The following is a 21,302-nucleotide window of genomic DNA, read 5'->3' as shown; positions in this document are numbered from 1 at the left end:
AAACACTTTATACCCTTCGTTACCCCTTTCGAGCCTGTTGTTATTTCCTTTGACCACCCTCTTTTGGAATCAAGTTTAGAGTCGAAAGTAAAAAAAATGAAATGAAAAAAAATTAAAAAGAAAAGTCCATGCCCCAAGAGTAAAAACTGGGATAACTCTTAGAAAGTTCAAGTAAAAAAAAAAAGAAAGAAGAAAAGAACAGTCAAAGGTCCATGCCCCCGGAAAATAAGAGCTGGAGATACTTGTTTTGAAAACAAACAAAAAACACAAAAAAAAAAAAGAAGAAAAAGACAAAGAAAGAAAGATGAAAAATAGTTAGGTCAGACATTTGAACTACGTTTGACCTGATTCTTTTAAAAAGGATACGTAGACAGCCTTACATGGTTCGGTCCAACCAAATAAGAGTAAAAAAAATAGAAAGAAGAAAAAGAAAAAATAAATCCAAAAATCCCCAGTATCTGAAACTGAGGCAAAGATTTTATTTCACCTTTGAAAAAGTCGATTCATTCCAAGAGTTGTAAAGTGTATGACCCCATCATTGAGTCTTTTGAGTTTTCATGCCGTCCTTTCTTTCTAACCATATCCAAAAGCGTTCCAAACAAAACCTCCTGATCAGTTTTGAGAATACCAAGGGAAATTCGCAATGAGCAACGGTTGTCATATGAGAGACATGGTCATGATTCTCGCTCAAGGAATCAAGAAAAGAAAGAAAGAAAAAAGAGAGAGTCTTACTAGTGAAAACCCTCACGGGTACATTAAGGCGGCGTTTAGTAGAGATAAATAAATGAGAGAGACTTGTTGGTGAAAATCCCTTGGAGCACCACTAGTCGAAAGTGAGTCATGAAGCTGATGCAAAGAATTGGCACGAACAAGCCCGACTTTAAAGGTCATAAGAATGGTAAGAGGGAAGATTTGATCGATTTGATAGATCAGGTTGTTAAGTCCAAAATACATGTCATGATCATTAAGGCTAGTTATTGAAAAAAAAACTTTTGTCCTTCCCGACAGGGGCATTTCTTATTAATATTATTTCTTTGCATCATTGTGTCCTTCACTCTAAGTCAGTTCCTTGTCAAAATAAGCAAGAAAAAATTTTAAAATCTGCTACCAACTTTTCAGTTGCACAAAGTAAATTTGGCCAGCACACTTTGTTGTTGCAGTCAACATACCTTGAGGATTCATGCAAAGGGTCCCCACCAAAAGACTCTTATCAGCCTACTTGGCTAAAGCAAGCAAAGATAACCACAAGACAAATTGCTCCAAAAGCAAAAGCCATTCAAGATATCAGAAAAGGTTATCCAAGAAAAGAAATCTCCTTTTTGAGATAAGGCTGATTGAGCGACAAAACACAAATGGCACTGGGACCGAAACAATCACAGTTGATACAGAAAGTAAAGGCCCTTTGTAAGCAACAACAGAGTCTCCCAGCAGTGCAACCAACTACCAATCCAGTCGATCTTCCAAAGGCTGGATGATCCCAAAGCCAAGCTGCCAAAGACATCAAGGCCACAAACCGACCACCACTTTTAAAACTGACAAAATTTTCTTTGTTTGAAACAGGAACAAAGCAGTGCAAGAGAAATTGCCCTCGAAGTCAAAGCCACAAACTAACCACCATGTTTAAAACTCACAAGTTTTCTTTGTCTAAAACAAGGATGAAGGCTATGTTCATATCAAAGCTTGGAAGCTTGAATTTTTTAGGTGTAATGCCCCAGTTCTGCTAACGCAAAGGCTATTGAGAAGATCACACATCCTAGGCATGTTCCCTAATTGAGAAGCACCATACCTCCTAGGCATATCACTAGTTGAGAGGAATCTTTGGCTTTTCTTAAGTTTTGGAGTCCCGCCTGTAGAATATGTCAGTTTTAGTAATCTTTAGTTTTCTTAAAGTTCAGGGGTCCCGCCTGGAGAATAGGGCCAGTTTTTAATTTTGTTAGGTTGGTAATCATTAGTTTTCCTTGAGTTCTAGGGTCCCTCCTGGAGAATAGGGTCAGTTTTTATTTTAGTCAAGCTTAGTTTATAGTTTTCCTCAAGCCCAATCCCACATCCAGGAGGCACACTTCCTAGTTTAAATCTTTCAGGCCACACTTTTTAGGAGATGCACTTCCCAATTCTGTGTTAAAGGTTTCACCCCTAGGAGACGCACTTCCTAGTTTGAGTCATTCAAGTTTTATCCTTAGGAGACGCACTTCCTAGTTTGAGTCTTTCAGGTCATACTTTTTAGGAAATGCACTTCCTAATCTTAGGTTACAAGTTTCAACCCTAGGAGACGTACTTCCTAGTCTGGGTCATTAGAGTTTTATCACTAGGAGACACACTTCCTAGTCTGGGTCTTTCAGATTATACCTTTTAGGAAACTCACTTCCTAGTTTTGGTCGTTTAAGTTTATCCCTATGTCACGACCCAAACCGATAGGCCGTGACGAGTGCCCGAGTCCTACCTATCGAACACCCATAAGCATTCGTCTAAGATATAAATATGAAATAAGTATAGGTCATGCATAATGTCTGAAAATAAACTATTAATTCATATGAGCAACCTACGTGGGAAAACATGCTCAAAAGACATATATACATACATATATATACTGTAGGGCGAGCCGACAAAGCCACATACTATATAACTATACATGACTGTCTACAGACATCTAATAGAGTGTACAACTATATAAAGGAAGAGACTGGGCCTCGTCGTACCCATATATATATGTAAACACACCGTACCAAAACTCAAAGCAGCTCCGGATCAAATGGAGCACATCAACTCTAGCTGATCAAGGATCCTAAGAAGGGGGACCGCCAGCCTGTCTACCTACACCTGCGGGCATGAAACGCAGCATCCCCAGGCAAAAAGGGACGTCAGTACGAATAAGGTACTGAGTATGTAAAGCATGAAAATCAGTACATAAAAGACATAGATGAAACATGGGGTAAAGAATTCCACCTGTGAGTCTAAATAACTTTGTGAATCCTGAAACATTTATAATATCATGCATGTGTGTGTAAATGTCGTATCATGCATAGGTATAGTGTACATAACATCATCAAGCCTCTGAGGGCATCCCATCATAACATCTCGGCCACTGTGGGCAAAATTATCAACATATACCAGTTGATCAGGTGGTGGTGTGTATATAACGCCTTAACCTTTTCCCATATCCCATATACATATAATATAAGTATATATAACGCCTTCTGGTCATGGGTCAATGTACATGTATAAAAGCATGAAATGCATAAAAAATACGTTAATAAGATTTCTCGAATATCATAAAATTTATATTCATTTCGAACAAACTTTATCAAATACATATTTTTCTGGGACCCATGAATAGAGGATATAATAATAATTCACATGGGGAATCAAGAATATAGACACCCCTAGTATTTCTATGAATAGAGTCATTTATAAAAGTTGCGTATTTTGCTCATTTCGTTTGTATCATTTGGATCATGCCAAAAAGAAAAAAGGGATAGCCTTAACATACCTCAAGTTGTCAATGCAACTCAACAACAAGCTTATGACAACTAGAGCGCCAACCCTATAGCAAAGAAATACATGTACAATTTAGATGGCGGTAGTATATTACTCAAATGATAACTCGATTCTAAAATAAAACGGGCAGAATTTCCCCTGATTTTACTGCTCCCTCAAGCCTACAATAGGCGAGATACAAACATAATATAATCAGCAACTTAAAACCATCCTAATTATAATCCGGGACTTTCAATACAACAAAACACCCAAATATACCATAATACACCCAATCAACAAATTATCAATTAGCCTGCAACTACAACGACGAGCGACCAGCCTACTACCCTACCACATGTGGCGTTTCTCCACGCCATTTTTATCCTTCCAAACTCCATAAATCAGCAGCACAATAGATAGTCCAAAAGCAACACAAAACAACCCACAAAATAATCCTTTACAAATCAAATAACTCGAACTCACGATTTCCGATCACCGTCCCATGAGGTCTAACTATTAGGAAACGAATTTATCAACTTTTCTTGATATTTTAAAGCTTAAATACAGAAATTATAATTTTTTATTAACTATTAAATACATTCCAAAACTCAAACTACAAAGAAAAAGAGAGGTGATATAGTGATACTTACGTCGTAGGGATCGTTCTGATATTATCGCTTCTCGATTTCGTACCCGGGATGTTAGTATTATTTAAAGCTATTAGAGAGCTCAAGGACCGTTCTTTTATGGTGTCTCTGGTCAGATTCTATGTAAAATTAAGAGAGAGAGATGAGTTAAAACATATTTATTAAACTTTTGAAAAGTCAAAAGGTACTAGCTTGGCACCCTCTGATTCGCCCATTTTCCAATGCTTATATCATTTTATCCGAATATTGTATGAATGAACGGTTATGAGCGTTGAAAATTACATTCTAAGACCTTCAATTTGGTATATAATATGTCCTAAAAAGACCTCATATAGCATACAAAATATATTTCTCAAAAAGCTCTGTTATAGGGCAAATTCTTAGTCGGTTTTTTCGCAACTTTAATCCGATTTTCTCCAAACTTTATGTGTTTTGTCCAACCATCATATATAGTCATATTATGACTTTAAACTCATTTAAATCATGATTAACAAGTCTCATATTCATTATATGTCACCTTCGGACATACAAGGTGTAACAATCTTCCCCTCTTAGAAACATTCGCCCTCGAATGTTAAACTCCTAGAGATTTATAAAAATTTTGACAGAGTCTCCTCTGTAATGGTATCACTACCAACCTTTCAGATAGCAAACCCAACAATACAAAGCCACACAGGTCCACAATCATCAATAACACCAATGGTCTCACACAACCAATGATAATAACTAACATAAGAATCAAGTACCATATACGTACCTAAGGTTGTGATCTCTCAGTCCGATCCTCCTTCGGAAGCATAAACAAGTGAGGATACCTAGACTTCATGTTTTTTTCAGCTTCCCAAGTCATCTCCTCTACATTATTGTTCCTCCAAAGTACTTTAACCAAAGATACGTCTTTAGTTCTCAATCTCCGAACTTGTCTATCTAGTATAGCAATGGGAGCTTCCTCATATGATAGATGTTCTGTGACCTGAATATCGTCCACTGGAATGACTCTAGAAATATCTCCAATACACTTGCGGAGCATAGACACGTGAAAAACTGGATGTACTGAATCCAAGTTGGAAGGCAAGTCTAACTCATATGCTACCTGGCATACTCTGCATATGATCTTATAAGGTCCAATGTACCGAGGGCTAAGCTTTCCTTTCTTACTGAATCTCATAACGCCTTTCATCGGTGATACCTTTAGGAATACCTAGTCATCTACCTGAAACTCCAAGTCTCATCGTCGATTATCTACATATGACTTCTGACGACTCTGAGCTGCTAATAGCCTTTCCCGTATAAGCTTAATCTTCTCAACTGCCTGTTGTACCAACTCTGGTCCTACTAACTTAGTTTCCCCAACCTCGAACCATCCGATAAGTGGCCTACACTTTCGTCCGTAAAGAGATTTGTATGGAGCCATCTGAATGCTGGAATGATAACTATTATTATATGCGAACTCAATAAGTGGAAGATGATCATCCCAGTTACCCCTGAAGTCCATCACACAAGCCCATAACATATCCTCCAGTGTCTGAATAGTACACTCAGCCTGACCATCTGTTTGGGGATGAAATGTTGTACTAAGACTTATTTGAGTCCCCAATCCTTTTTGGAAGGACCTCCAGAAATTAGCTGTAAATTGAGCACCTCTATCTGAGATAATAGATATAGGGACACCATGAAGTCGTACTATCTCCTTAATGTAAATCCTTGCATAATCCTCTGCTGAATACGTAGTTCTGACAGGCAGAAAATGGGCTGATTTTGTAAGTCTATAAATAATAACCCATATAGAATCAAACTTACGCTGGGTACGAGGTAAGCCTATGATGAAATCCATGTTAATCGCTTCCCATTTCCAAGTCGGAATCTCTATAACCTACAATAATCCACCGGGTTTCTGATGCTCAATCTTAACCTGCTGACAATTTGGGCAATGAGCAACAAACTCTGCTATATCCTTCTTCACTCCGTCCCACCAGTATATTACCCTGATATCATGATACATCTTCGTCACTCCTGGATGAATGGAATAACAAGAATAGTGAGCTTCTCCCATAACCTGCTGGCGCAACCCTGCTACATTAGGAACACATAATCGACCTCGATATCTGAGGACTCCATCTCCTGTAATCTCCAATGGTGTCTTCTCCTTTTGAGGGGTTGTATCTCTGTAGTGAGCTAGCACAGGATCTTCATACCGGCGTTCCTTCACTTCAGTTACTAGAGAGGATATTGTCGTGTCCTGAATAATAACTCCGGTACCACCTGAATCTAATAATCGAACTCCAAGATTAGCTAGCTGATGAATCTCATAAGTTATCTCACTCTTCTCTAGCTATAAATATGATAAGCTACCTATAGATCTAAGGCTGAGGGCGTCGGCTACTACATTCGCCTTTCCTGGATGGTATAAAATATCAACATCATAGTCTTTTAGTAGCTCCAACCATTGCCTCTTATGTAAATTCAATTCCTTTTGCTTGAATATATACTGAATGCTCTTATGGTCCATATAGATATCTACATGAATGATATACAAATAGTGCCTCCATATCTTTAGTGCATGAATCACCGCGGCTAACTCTAAATCGTGGGTGGGGTAATTCTTCTTGTGGTTTCTTAGTTGTCTAGAAGCATAAGCGATAACCTTACCATGCTGCATCAATACACAACCCAATCCAACGCCCGACGCGTCACAATAGATAGCATAACCATCGGTCCCTTCTGGAAGTGTCAGAACCAGTGCTGAAGTCAATTTGTCCTTCAATGCATGGAAACTAATCTCACAAGTATCAGTCCACTGAAACTTGGTTGCCTTCTGAGTCAACTTTCTCAATGGTGCTGAAAGGGAAGAAAACCCCTCTACAAATCTCCTGTAATAACCTGCCAAACCCAGGAAGCTACGAACCTCTGTTGGTGTCTGGGTCTAGGTCAAGTCTTCACTGCCTCAATCTTCTGTGTATCGACCCGGATACCCTCACCTGAAATAATATGACCAAGGAAGGCTACAGAATTCAACCAGAATTCACATTTATAGAATTTTGCATACAACTTCTTTTCTTGTTGATCTCTGAGCACAGTACGCAAATGATCTGCATGCTTAACCTCTGAATGAGAATAAACCAAAATATCATCTATAAATACAATCATGAACAGATCTAGAAACGGTCTGAACACACGGTTCATCAAGTCCATGAATACCGCTGGGGCATTAGTTAAACCGAATGACATAACACGAAACTCAAAGTGTCCGTATCTGGTCCTGAATACTGTCTTCGGAATATCCTTTTCTCTAACCCTTACCTGATGGTACCCCGACCTCAAGTCTATCTTTGAGAAACACCTGGCACCCTACAACTGATCAAATAAATTAGCAATCCTTGGAAGTGGGTACTTATTCTTGACTGTCGCCTTATTCAACTGTCTGTAATCAATACACATCTGCAAGGAACCATCTTTCTTTCTCACAAATAACACAGGTCCTCCCCACGGTGATGTACTGGGTCTAATAACTTTTTCAAGCAAATCCCTCAGTTGTTCTTTCAACTCTCTCAGCTCTGCAGGTGCCATTCTATAAGGAGGAATAGATATCAGCTGAGTATCTGGTAATGTGTCAATAGCAAACTCAATCTTTCGCTCTGGCGGAAGGCCTAGAAGCTCATCGGGAAAAACATCGGGAAACTCATTAACCACCGGAATAGATTGAAGAGTCGGTGACTCTGCTTTCACATCCTGTACCCGAACTAAGTGATAAATATAACCCTTTCTGATCATCTTCCTTTCCTTGAGATAGGAAATAAACCTACCTCTCGGCGATGTAGTATTACCTTTCCACTCTAGAACTGGCTCCCGTGGAAACTGGAACCGAACCATCTTTGATCTACAATCAACGTTAGCATAACAAGAAGCCAACCAATCCATACCCATTATAACATCAAATTCTACCATATCTAGCTCAATCAGGTCCGCTACTGTAGAATGACTAAGAACTCCTACTACACAATCTCTATATACCCGTCTAGCTATCACTGGATCCCCAATAGGTGTAGACACCTCGAAAGGTTTAATCAACTCAGGTTCTATCCTAAACTTGCTAACAACGAACGGAGTGACATATGATAAGGTGGACCCTGGATCAATCAATGCATATACATCATATGAAGAGACTGATAATATACCTGTAACAACATCAGGTGACGACTCCTGATCCCACTAATGCATAAATGCGGTTCTGAGGACCGCTCGAGCTAGATGCTCCACTTCTGCCTCTACCACGACCGACTGGTGCATGTGATCCTTGCACAGGGAGAGTACTGATGATGACGAACTAGCTATAGATCCCGCTGACTGAACTATACCTGCACCACCTCTCGTCGGACATATCTCATAACGTGGCATGGATAACCACAAGTATAATAAACACCCAACCCTACGAGACACTACCCGACACGATGCTTACCACACTGAGCACATCGTGGCAAGGGTGGCCTCATCTAACTTGACTCACCCCTATACTGAGAACGAGAGGCCCTGGAACTCTTACTGGGCCCTGAATATGTGGAACGATCAAATCTCCTACCGAAAAATTGAGGGGGTGCACTAGATGATGGCTGAGCTGGATACCTCGGGTACTGCTGTCTCTGACCACATCGAAACTCACCAGAAGGACCTGAAGATCTCGCTCTCTTATTATAGCACCTATCATGCTCACGATCGGCCCTCTGCTTCTGCTTACGCTCCTCTACACCCTGAGCGTATGCCTGAATACGAGAAATATCAATGCCTGGATAAAGTGAGACCGACATACAGTCATTGAGCAGGTGCGGATCCAACCCCATCACGAACTGGTGAACCCGATCCTCCAACTTAGCTACAATAGTGGGAGCATACCTCGCCAAAGAATCAAACTGAAGGTTGTACTCCCGAACACTCATATTACCCTGTCGAAGGGTCAAGAACTTATCAACTCTGGCCCGTCTAAGCTTTGGTGGCAAATAATGATGAAGAAAAGCCTCTGTAAAATCCTGCCATACTGGTGGAAGGGCATCCTCACCTCTGGAAAACTCCCAAGACTCGTACCAATTAATTGCAATATCCCGAAGTCTATAGGAAGCTAGATCAACTGACTCAGTTGCAGTGGCCTTCATTACCCTCAAAGTCCTCTGCATCCTATTGATAAATACCTGAGGGTCCTCATTTGGATCTGCTCCAGTGAATTTCAGAGGGTCCAAATTAATGAAATCACGAACCCTCGCACTAATGGCCCTATCCGCATGACCAATACCAACCTCCTGACGTCGAGCTTGTTCGGCCACTAACCGAGTCAATAACTGAATAACATCTCTCATCTCCTGACCCGGTACATTTGGATGAGGAGCTGGGGGTACTGGAGCGAGTGCTGGAGCTGGTGCCCCTCAGATGTCCTCTGGAAAGGGCAGGTATGTGAAGTCTGAGATGGCGTCTCACTATGCGATTTTTCCCGAGATCTGGTAACTCGTGGCACTCTACTTGTAGTTTTATCATCCACGGACTTGCCCTTCTGGGTGGCTGTAGCCTTCTTGGGCATCGCTGAAAACATAACATGTTGTTAGGAAAATGAATTCTTATATCGCACGATCTAAGATAAGAAAGAAGAGTAACCATCCTAAATATCTTGTAGCCTCCTGTCTATAAGTGTGGTGCACAACACACCCATAAACAAGACTCTACTAGACACGGTCTGTAGACAACCCTAGGACAGAACTGCTCTAATACCACTTTTGTCACGACCCAAACCGATAGGCCGTGATGAGTGCCCAAGTTCTACCTATCGAATATCAATAAGCATTCGTCTAAGATATAAACATGAAATAAGTGTAAGTCATGCATAACGTTTGGAAATAAACTATTAATTCATATGAACAACCTACATGGGAAAACATGCCCAAAAGACATATATACATACATATATATACTGTAGGGCAAGCCGACAAGGCCACATACTATATAACTATATATGACTGTCTACAGACATCTAATAGAGTGTACAACTATATAAAGGAAGAGAATGGCCCGTCGTACCCATATATATATATATGTAAACACACCGTACCAAAACTCAAAGCAGCTCCGGATCAAATGAAGCACACCAACTCTCGCTGATCAAGGATCCTAAGAAGGGGGACCGCCAGCCTGTCTACCTGCACCTGCGGGCATGAAACGCAGCATCCCCAGGCAAAAAGGGACGTCAGTACGAATAATGTACTGAGTATGTAAAGCATGAAAATCAGTACATAAAAGACATAGATGAAACATGGGGTAAAGAATTCCACCTGTGAGTCTAAATAACTTTGTGAATCCTGAAACATTTATAATATCATGCACGTGCGTGTAAATGTCGTATCATGCATAGGTATAGGTGTACATAACATCATCGAGCCTCTGAGGGCATCCCATCATATCATCTCGGCCACTGTGGGCAAAATCATCAACATATACCAGCTGATCAGGTGGTGGTGCGTATATAATGCCCTAACCTTTTCCCATATCCCATATACATATAATATACGCGTATATAATGCCTTCTGTTCATGGGTCAATGTACATGTATAAATGCATGAAATGCATAAGAAGTACGTTAATAAGATTTCTCGAATATCATAAAATTTATATTCTTTTCGGACAAACTTTATCAAATACATATTTTTCTGGGACCCATGAACAGAGGATATAATAATAATTCACTTGCGGAATCAAGAATATAGACACCCCTAGTATTTCTATGAATAGAGTCATTTATGAAAGTTACGTATTTTGCTCGTTTTGTTTGTTTCATTTGGATCATGCCAAAAAGAAAGAAGGAATAGCCTTAACATATCTCAAGTCATCAATGCAACTCAACAACAATCTTATGACAACTAGAGCGCCAACCCAATAGCAAAGAAATACATGTACAATTTAGATAGCGGTAGTATATTACGTATCTCAAACGATAACTCGATTCTAAAATAAAACGGGCAGAATTTTCTATGATTTTACTGCTCCCTCAAGCCTACTATTGGCGAAATACAAACATAATACAATCAGCAACTTAAAACCAACCTAATTACAATCCGGGACCTTCAATACAACAAAACCCCCAAATATACAATAATACACCCAATCAACAAATTATCAATTAGCCTGCAACTACAATGACGAGCGACCAGCCTACTACCCTACCACATGTGGTGTTTCTCCACGACCATTTTTATCCTTCCAAACTCCATAAATCATCAGCACAATATACAGCCCAAAAGCAACACAAAATAACCCACAAAATAGTCCACTACAAATCAAATAACTCGAACTCACGACTTTCGATCACCATCCCGTGAGGTCTAACTATTAGGAAACGAATTTATCAAATTTTCTATATATTTTAAAGCTTAAATACAGAAATTATAAATTTTTATTAACTATTAAATACATTCCAAAACTCAAACTACAAAGAAAAAGAGAGGTGGTATAGTGATACTTACGTCGTAGGGATCGTTCTGATGTTATCGCTTCTCGATTTCGTACCAAGGATGTTAGTATTATTTGAAGCTATTAGAGAGCTCAAGGACCGTTCTTTTATGGTGTCTCTGGTCAGATTCTATGTAAAATGAAGAGAGAGAGACGAGTTAAAACATATTTATCAAACTTTTGAAAAGTCAAAAGGTGCTAGCTTGGCACCCTCTGATTCGCCCATTTTCCAACGCTTATATCTTTTTATCCGGATATCGTATGAATGAACGGTTAAGAGCATTGGAAACTACATTCCAAAACCTTTAATTTGGTATATAATATATCCCAAAAATACCTCATATAGCATACGAAATTTATTTCTCAAAAAGCTCTGTTATAGGGCAAATTCTTAGTCGGTTTATCCGCAACTTTAATCCGATTCTCCCCAAACTTTATGTGTTTTGTCCAACCATCATATATAGTCATATTATGACTTTAAACTCATTTAAATCATGATTAATAAGTCTCATATTCATTATATATCACCTTCGAACGTACAGGGTGTAACACCCTAGGAGACGCACTTCCTAGTTTGAGTCATTCAAGTTTTATCCCTAGGAGACACACTTCCTAGTCTGAGTCTTTCGGGTCATACTTTTTAGGAAACGCACTTCCTAATCTTAGGTTACAAGTTTCATCCCTAGGAGACGTACTTCCTAGTTTGAGTCATTCAAGTTTCACCCCTAGGAGACGCACTTCCTAATTTGGGTCTTTCAGGTCATACTTTTAGGAGACACACTTACTAAATTGAGATTCACCCCTAGGAGACGCACTTCCTAGTTTGGGTCATTTGAGTTCATCCCTAGGAGACGCACTTCCTAGTTTAGGTCATTTAGGTTTTTTTAGCAGACGCATTTGCTAGTCAAACTTTTCTTGGTTTTACTCATAAGAGACGCACATCCTAGTCGAGTCTTTAATTTTACTCTCATCATTGCATCCTTCATCAATAGCATAGGTGATTTATAGTTCTGCTAACAACTCACAAATCATCCTAGTGCAAACTGGGCTAGGAGAAGTTTCTTTTGTTTTGTTTGTTTTGCTGTAGTAGCAGGCGCCCACCTGGAGAATGAGGGAAGTCATTTCAGAATTCATTTCAGAGTTATTTCAATTCTCAAGTCAGTAGCAGGCGTCCACCTGGAGAATGAGGGAATTCATCTCAGAGTTATCTCAAATTTCAAGTCAGTAGCAGGCACCCACCCGGAGAATGAGAGAATTCATTTCAAGTTCAAGTCAATGGCAGGCGCCCACCTGGAGAACGAGGGTATTCATTTCAGAATTCATTGCAAGTTCAAGTCAGTACCAGGAGCCCACCTGGAGAATGAGGGAATTCATTTCAAATTCAAGTCAATGGCAAGCGCCCACCTAGAGAACGAGGGTATTCATTTCAGAATTCATTGCAAGTTCAAGTCAGTAGCATACGCCCACCTGGAGAATGAGAGAATTCATTTCAAGTTCAAGTCAGTAGCAGGCGCCCACCTGAAGAATGAGGGAATTCATTTCAAGTTCAAGTCAGTAGCAGGCGCCCACCTGGAGAATGAGGAAATTCATTTCAAGTTCAAGTCAATGGCAGGCGCCCACCTGGAGAACGAGGGTATTCATTTCAGAATTCATTGCAAGTTCAAGTCAGTAGCAGGGAATTCATTTCAAGTTTCAAGTCAGTAGCAAGCGCCCACCTGGAGAACGAGGGAATTCATTTCAAAATTCATTTCAACTTTCAAGTCAGTAGCAGGCGCCCACCTGGAGAACGAGGGTATTCATTTCAGAGTTATTTCAATTTTCAAGTCAGTAGCAGGTACCCACCTGGAGAACAAGGGAATTCATGTCAGAGTTAAATTCAAATTCAATTCAACAGCAGGAACCCGCCTAAAGAATAGGGTCAATTCAAGTTACAAATAGCAGAAGCTCGCTCAAGATTGCGAGTCAACAGTTCGAGATGCACAACAGGACTGTAGAAGATTCAAGATCAAGCTTCAAAAGATTCATAGATAGGAATCTTATAACTCGTAGCTGGTAGGCTTAGTTAGTTTCTTTTCATTTTTGACTTTGGTATAATAAGGAGCTCAGCAAACAGTAAACAGCAGCAACAGCAGTGAAATCACAGCTTCTCGATAGTCCCAGCTACCAAAACTTCCAAACCTATACTGACCTGATTCCTTTATAGCCAAGGATATGTAGGCAACCTCCGAAGCAAGGTTCGGTCAAACTTTTTCAAAAATACTTCCCATGGAGTATTCAAATGGGCAAAAATTGCTCATAATTGCTCACTTTATCTTTGTCCGAAAACTCTTCATATTTCTGAGCAAAGATGGGCAGCTGTGAGCACCTAATTTTTGCCCCACATAGAAAATTACTCCTAAAACATAACCCAAAATATTTTTTGATTGTTTGGCATTAAAAATTGTAAGTAGGTTAATTTAGCAATTAGAGTTTGGTCAAGTGGCTATTTCCGAAATTAAACAAAAGGCAAGAGAGAGGTTGTTTGGCCTTTTATTGGAATTGGTTCAAATGGACTAAAATATTAGCCCAGTTGCTATCAGATCCGCCCCAGAACCTATTCTTTTACCCTATCCAAAGCCCATGCCCACTCTCCATTTTATATAGACCTAATTCCCCATTCTCAAAAAAGAGAAAAAACGAACTCCTCTAACCTGAAAAACCCTAGCCGCCCCAATGGAAAAAATATTCTCAGATCCCTCACACACGCCTTCTCTTCTCACCTCTCTCTGAATTCACAGACTTGACACACATTCAAAGCACTGACTAGCAAATCGATTCTGGAAATTCAAAGGCCATTTTCTGAGATTTGGAACAAAGGGCTCGAAAAACAGAGGGAGATTAGAATCAAAAGCAATTTCTGAAATTACTCTTCTATTGTTGTGTTTATTCTACACTTTCGCATTTTAAAGAGAATTCCGATTGAAATCGCCATTCGATTTTCGCTGATTTTGTTGTTTCTTGAATTGTTGAGCTCCGTTCGAGTTTGCTTCTGCTTTTATTTAGTTTATTCTAGCTTTTCTTTGTTCAACTAGGTTAGTTTGAAATTACTTTGTCTTATGCTTTCAGTAAATGAATAAAAACGGTTGAATTCCTATTTAGTTTTTTTTTCTTATTTGTTCAAGTATGACTTTGCACTGATTCTGTTGTTTACTGGACGTGTATTTGGCCTCTATTTGACTGAAATAGTTAAGTAACTCGAAATGAGATGTTTATATGAATTACTCATTTCATGCTCTCAATTAGGACACTGTTGTTAGTGGTGAGCCTTTGATTGGTTGGATTTTGTAATGTCAAAGCCAAGAGATGGGCTTCAGGAGTAGTTCATATGCTATTGTTAAGCTATTGTATGCAGATTTGACGTTAAGTGACTCTTAATGAGTTCAATCATTATTTCTATTCTAGTTCAGTTATGTAATCAGTCATTGGTGGATTGAACTTGAATTTGAGCTTCGTCCGTAGGAACAGCTTCGCATTTTAGTCTTGTAAATATTCGGTCAGGTTCGAAGCGATCCGTGAGTTGTTCTCCAGTCCAGCACGTTAACTATCCTACAAAAGTTTCATTCTAATACCAACAATACAACTCCATAGTTGTTGCAAATCAGCTCAAGACAGATGCGTTACTGCTTAAAATCAGCCATGAAAACTCCATCTTTCTGCCACGAAATTCAGTTCTTAAAGCTCCCTTAAACCACTCCAAAATCCAGCCATAACAAGCAGTAAAAATGCAGCCAACAAAACATAAAACCAATTGCCTTCTTCTACCTAAAACTGACGTGAAATCAATCCCATAACCAACCAAAACACCAGCTCAAAACATCACTGAAATGCAGCAGTTTCGCTACTCTTAAACCAGCTCCTCTTCCTCTGTAGGTGGTCATAAAAAACAGTTGAAATTTCATTCACTTATCTTATCTCAATTTGATATTGCTAGCATAATGAATGATTCTAGTCAGTTGTTGCTCTTAGGTGTTATTCCATCTTTGTTCATCGTCTCAATTTATTCATCTATTTTCTTCGAGATATGTACTTCCTTTATGAGTTTCATTGAAATCTTTTGGATAAGTTCATATTAATCTTTTGTTGCTTTGGATTAAGTGGTCTGCTTGATACAATTATTAGATTGGTGTATTAACTTAATATGGCAGTAAGCTTGGTTTAGCTAATTGGATTTTGGGAGTTGATTGGTTATGTTTGGATTGGTTTGGGGTTGATAAGCTTTGAGAGGAATTGGGCATGAACGCAACGCTAACCTATTGTCCACATTTATTCCATAATTGTAACAGTCAAATCTTACACCTACCCACAAATGACTTCCATATTTCCCTTGGCCTCACAATGCATTTCAAATGTAGTTCAAAAATAATTCAAATGCGCTCGTTGCTTTAGGCGCGCAATAACAAATCATCATGACCATGGGTACGATTCCCGTGGCATGGTCACAATACGTAAATTCCAATTCGAGTGTGTGTTTCACGTGACTCGATCATAACTTCAAATAATAATAAAATTCAACATGTTGTAAATCGCGGGTGCGTTTCACGTAACGCGATTCGCAATGTGTACAAAAACAATAAGTGAGCGATATTGTGACTTATTTAAATAAATTTTATAAATACTAAAAGCGGTTAAATATTAATTAAAATCGGTTTAAAGGTAAAATGCGCAAATAGGTTTCGAATATGTATTAAATCAGATAATTAGGTCAATTATTAATTATTAAGTGACCATGCTAAAACCACAAAATTCGGATGTGCCTCACACTTTCTTCCGGGTTAACAGAATTCCTTACCCGGTCTTATGTGTTCGCGAACCGTAAAATTAAAGTCAATTTCCTCGATAAAATGGGATTTAAAATACATCGGTGACTTGGGACACCATAAACTATCCCAAGTGGCGACTTTGAATCTAATAAATAATCTCATTTCGATTATGTCACTTTAGTTAGAAAAACTCCCTAGCTCCCCATCTCTCGGGAAAAAGGAGGTGTGACATAATGCTATGACTTATCTCATATTATTGTGTTAGTTTCTTGGAAAATACACTATATAGTTGTATTTTACTAGGACTTAAGAAATATTTGGAGCACAAGTTGCATATTTTATGCTATGAAGACTTTACCGAAAAAAATCCGAAAAATCGAGAAAACCGAAATTAAAAAAACCCGACTTTGTTGGTTTGGTTTGGTTTATAAAGTTAAAAACCCGATACCATTGATTTGGTTTGATAATTGAAAAATACCAGACCTATGTAAACCCCTATGTTCAATATTTGATATCTTTTGAAATGATTCCTGTAAATCTTAGTAGTTGATGTCAAGTATTTGGTGTTCCTAACTTGAGAGGTAGTAGAGTCAGAGTATTGCAAGTGGATCATTATTGTCCATTTTCATGTTCATAAATTTTTAATTAGGTGTAAAATTGAGATAGCCCAACAAAAGCATTTAGACAATTATGCAGGAAGTAAAAGTCTCCCATTTTATTTATTTTAAATAGAAGAAAGCAAGCCCAACGTGACACTCATGCCTCTCCCAATACCTTGAAAATGTTTTTCGACATCGTGGTGATACCTAACAGATTTGGCTCAAAATCCTGTTTATGACTTTTTTTTCACTTCCCTTCAATTTAATTCCCTTTTATTGTGCATTTGGTATAGCAAAAAGTATTTTTCTTAACGAAATTATCTTTGAGCTTTTGATGAGTGTAAGCAATGGGTAGGAATGACTTGCGTCATTGATGAGTGCAAGTAATTTTTTTGTTTTTTGTTTTGGTTTCTCATATGGTGTTCGATACCTTCATTGGGCCTGATTAAATCTGGATTCACGTCGGGAAGTTCCACATTGGGGGTAAAGTGCTCCCTAACAAAAGCAACTCCATACTCATAACTCGAATCCGAGATCTCTGGTTAAGAATAAGGAGTACTTACTACTCTACCACAATCTTTGTTGGTAAATAAGTAATATTTCTTTACCATATCTTAATCTTGCAGCATGTCACATATTTCAACCAATATTAATATTATAATCTACCTTTAGTGCTCAAAATTATTGCCAGAACACCGGCCCTTGTCCTATCCTGCTAGGGCGGTCAAAATCCAACCATAATCGAAAATCGAACCGCAAATTTAGCTTAATGGGTTATTGGATTAACGGTTGGTGAACGGATTGAAATTTTATAATTAACGGCTTATCAGTTTGGGGGCGGATTATTCAATTTTTTTAACGGATAAACCGTTAACCTGTTAAGAATTTTAATATTTGTATTTGTACCCCTATGTATATTAAATATCTCTTTCACTATTTGACAAAGTAGCATTTACTACTCACATTCAGAAGGCAGTTACTACTCACATTCTGAAGGTTCGCTAAGTTATTAACTATTATTGTTTTATCACAAATACTAACTTATTGGTATTAGACTATTGAAAATTCACTTTCAAATTCTTGTGACTTTTGCCGGTTGTGAAAATGCACTTGCATATGGCTTGATGCAATAGCAGAAAGAAAAGAGCCCTATGCAACACTAATTTAGTATATGGCTATATCCATTCTGACCAAATCTTCTAAGGAGAAAACATAAATTTCCATTTAGTGACAGTGTTATATAAACGGGTTAAATTTAAGATTTAAATTTGGTGATTTAATGTCAAGTGGTATATGCACTCATTACTATTTAATTTAGCCGATAAATCGTTCGATAATTGCGAAACCGATATCATTCCGCCGATATCTTATCGGTTTGGCTAGCGGATAGTACATTTACGAGCCGATAACCGATAAGCCGAACCGTTAAGCGTAACAATCCGTCTGATCCGTCCGATAAGTAGCCCTAATCCCTGCTATTCTACTTTTAATATAAGTTACCTACCTTAGTGTCCAAACACCTAGACAATTATTCTCTAAAATAAAATATTTCTCAAAAAGAAAATATTTTTACATAAAACATTTACTCATACCAGACGCACAAAGAGTGGGCAGAAAGTGGGAGCACAGAATTAATTATGAAAACAATTCCTCTTATAGTTTTAGCGAGATATTAAATCATGTATACGTAGTTAAATTTAACTTCCACCAACATTGTTCATTATATCTTCTCAAGATCCCCTATACGTACATATGACTAGTCATTTTCAATAGACTTAAAACATGATACGTGCTTGCTTATTTACAAAATTTTCTCCTTTCCTAAAAGCTGTGGGGTTAAGCCCCTTTCATTCATTTTTTCTAACTTTTGCACACCGACGAGTGAAATGAAAGTTTTTATACAAATAGCCGGTCATATTTACTGTTTATTTTTTCTAGTCATATATATAAATTATATATTAATGCATAAATTATACATATATTATATCTCCGCCGGCTATTTATAGTTTAAACGGGTAGGTGAACGACTATTTGGATTAATTCTTCGCTTTATTAACCCTCTTTTCGGTGGAATGTGTTTAATTTCTATGCAATGTTAATATTTTTTATAGATTCAAATTTATAAAAAGGTAAAAAAAAAATAACGGTAAAACAGTGAGAGGATCGAATTATGAACATTGAATTTTATTTACTGAACTTGTCAAATGTCTGGTAAAATTAAGACTTCTAACTACAGAGCTCTTTTGTATATTACAACAAAAAATATTATCTAAACAACGTATTTCCAACTCTTCACTACCAAAACAGCTTTCCAGCTCAATTTCATGACTTCCAGAAAAAGCTGTCATTGTCCCACAAACTTCCAAATCATCATCTCCTTCATTTTGTTTACTGTTCATTCTAACTGTTGTCCAAATTTCATCGTCCCATCTCCAGTTTGGTTTTCTTGAATTCAGACCCAATTTTCTTACCCTTTGAAGAGGAGAATCTGTTGAAGTTTCTAGTTGTATTGTGGAATCCATAGTTTCTATTTCCTCTACTGAATTCCAAATATCTTGATCAAGAATACTAGTTGGGGAGCTTGTGATAGAGTCTTGAATTACCTTAAGATTCGAATTTGATATTTCCTCAAGAAATGGATGTTTGAGGAGTTCTTTAGCCATCCATCTTTCTTTTGGATTTCTTCTCAAGCATTTGCTTAAGAAATCCTTTGCTTGTAAAGATAGAAACTTTGGAATTTGTGGGGATTGCCCTGAAAATACAATTTTGTAAAGCAATGAAGCTGAATTAGCCACATTAGTCCACGGTGATCCACCAGTGGCCATTTCAATAATTGTACATCCTAATGCCCATATATCAGCTGCAAAACCCTGTTCTTCCCCACGCGCCACCTCCGGTGCCATGTACATCGGCGTGCCGCCAATAGGCTGGGCAGAAGCAGCGGCGGCACCACCGTCTCTCTCCGCCGGATCAACCCACCTGGCACAACCGAAGTCTGCAATTTTGGCACCGGTCTTACCTAACAAAATATTCTGTCCCTTAATATCACAGTGTACTACGCCTCTTGAATGTAAGTATTCTAATCCCAACAGAATTTGCTTGGTGTAATACCCGATTAACTGCTCGTTGATCCGACCACCCTGTTTTCGGATTTCATCGGTTATTGTACCGTCCGACATGTACTCCATCATAAGATTAAACAAGAATTTGTCGTTCTCTTTTGTAACATCGTAACCCTTGTAGCTAACTATGTAAGGGGAGCTCAATTCGGACAAAATTTTCTGCTCTTTTTGCAAGAACTGAGACTGGGATAAATCCACTGACTTAACAGCAAAAATCTCGCTGGACCAACGTGACTTGGCAACAGAGACAGCGGCGGAGGAGCCGTGGCCGATAATATGCCCTCTGGTCCAATCCATTTTTGTTTTTAAAAGAAGAAATAAGATTGGTAGGCAGTGTAGAAATTTTTAGTAAGTGTTCTGTTTTTGGTTTGTTATAAGATGCAATAGAGGTATATATATATATATATATATACATATATAATATGGTGAAAGTTCGAAACTCCAAATTAGTTGGGTAGAGCTTAGATGGCCTCTCTTTCCCCTTAAAAGTTTGACGGTTGCTTTAACGGGAATTCACAACGTGGACAAATGCTTGTGGCCATACGGCAGTTTGAGTAGGTTGGAGGACTACCATTACTTGGCCAATTGGAATTGATGCCACGTGGCAAGCTATGATAATTTCAAAATAAGTGTTTTAAGTTTTAGGTACAAGTGTTGTAAAGATAATTGCTGGTAAATTACTATAATTAGATGATATCTGCTATCTCAAGCTAAAGTATACTGCCAACAAAAAAGATATTTTTATATTATCGATACATATAACTAAATCATATCAAAATGGTTAGATCTAAGTTTTTAATTTATGTTTGAAAAGAAGTTGAGTTGGGTAGATTGGATTGTGATCCTTTGTTTTGTATGGGGTGTAATTACTTTGAAGATTAAATTTGGGAGTTCGGGAAGTTTGAACCACCAAAATGGATACTAGTATTGAATTCTTTAGATATTCCACTTTTTGATAGGCATTGAATTCAAGTGGAGTTTGAAGTCATTGATGCTCTTACATGTTTATCCACTAAAAAAGTTTACCATGGATTTTAAACTTCCTAGAAAAGGACAAGCATAAGGTCAATCAAAATGGGAAGAATCTAGTAAATAGATATGTCTTCTTACAAAGAATAGATTTCAAAATAAGAAGAATCTAGCAAATAGATATGTCTTACTACAAAGAATAGATTTCAA

At 38.2% G+C, this 21,302-nt stretch overlaps 1 protein-coding gene across 1 annotated transcript; it reads right to left on the bottom strand.

The window, feature by feature from the left end:
- Positions 1–19,166: 19,166 nt before the first annotated feature.
- On the bottom strand, positions 19,167–20,508 carry LOC104096001 (mitogen-activated protein kinase kinase kinase 18-like). The gene has a single exon (XM_009602278.4). The coding sequence runs from the start codon at positions 20,418–20,420 to the stop codon at positions 19,170–19,172; it is 1,251 nt and encodes a 416-aa protein (XP_009600573.1). The 5' UTR covers positions 20,421–20,508; the 3' UTR covers positions 19,167–19,169.
- Between the last annotated feature and the right edge of the window lie 794 nt (positions 20,509–21,302).

Source organism: Nicotiana tomentosiformis, chromosome 7 (genome assembly GCF_000390325.3).
Source record: "Nicotiana tomentosiformis chromosome 7, ASM39032v3, whole genome shotgun sequence".
In the NCBI taxonomy this organism is placed as follows: Eukaryota; Viridiplantae; Streptophyta; class Magnoliopsida; order Solanales; family Solanaceae; genus Nicotiana; species Nicotiana tomentosiformis.
Note: the sequence above shows the minus strand (reverse complement) of the source record. Positions and strands in the feature narration are given on the sequence as shown.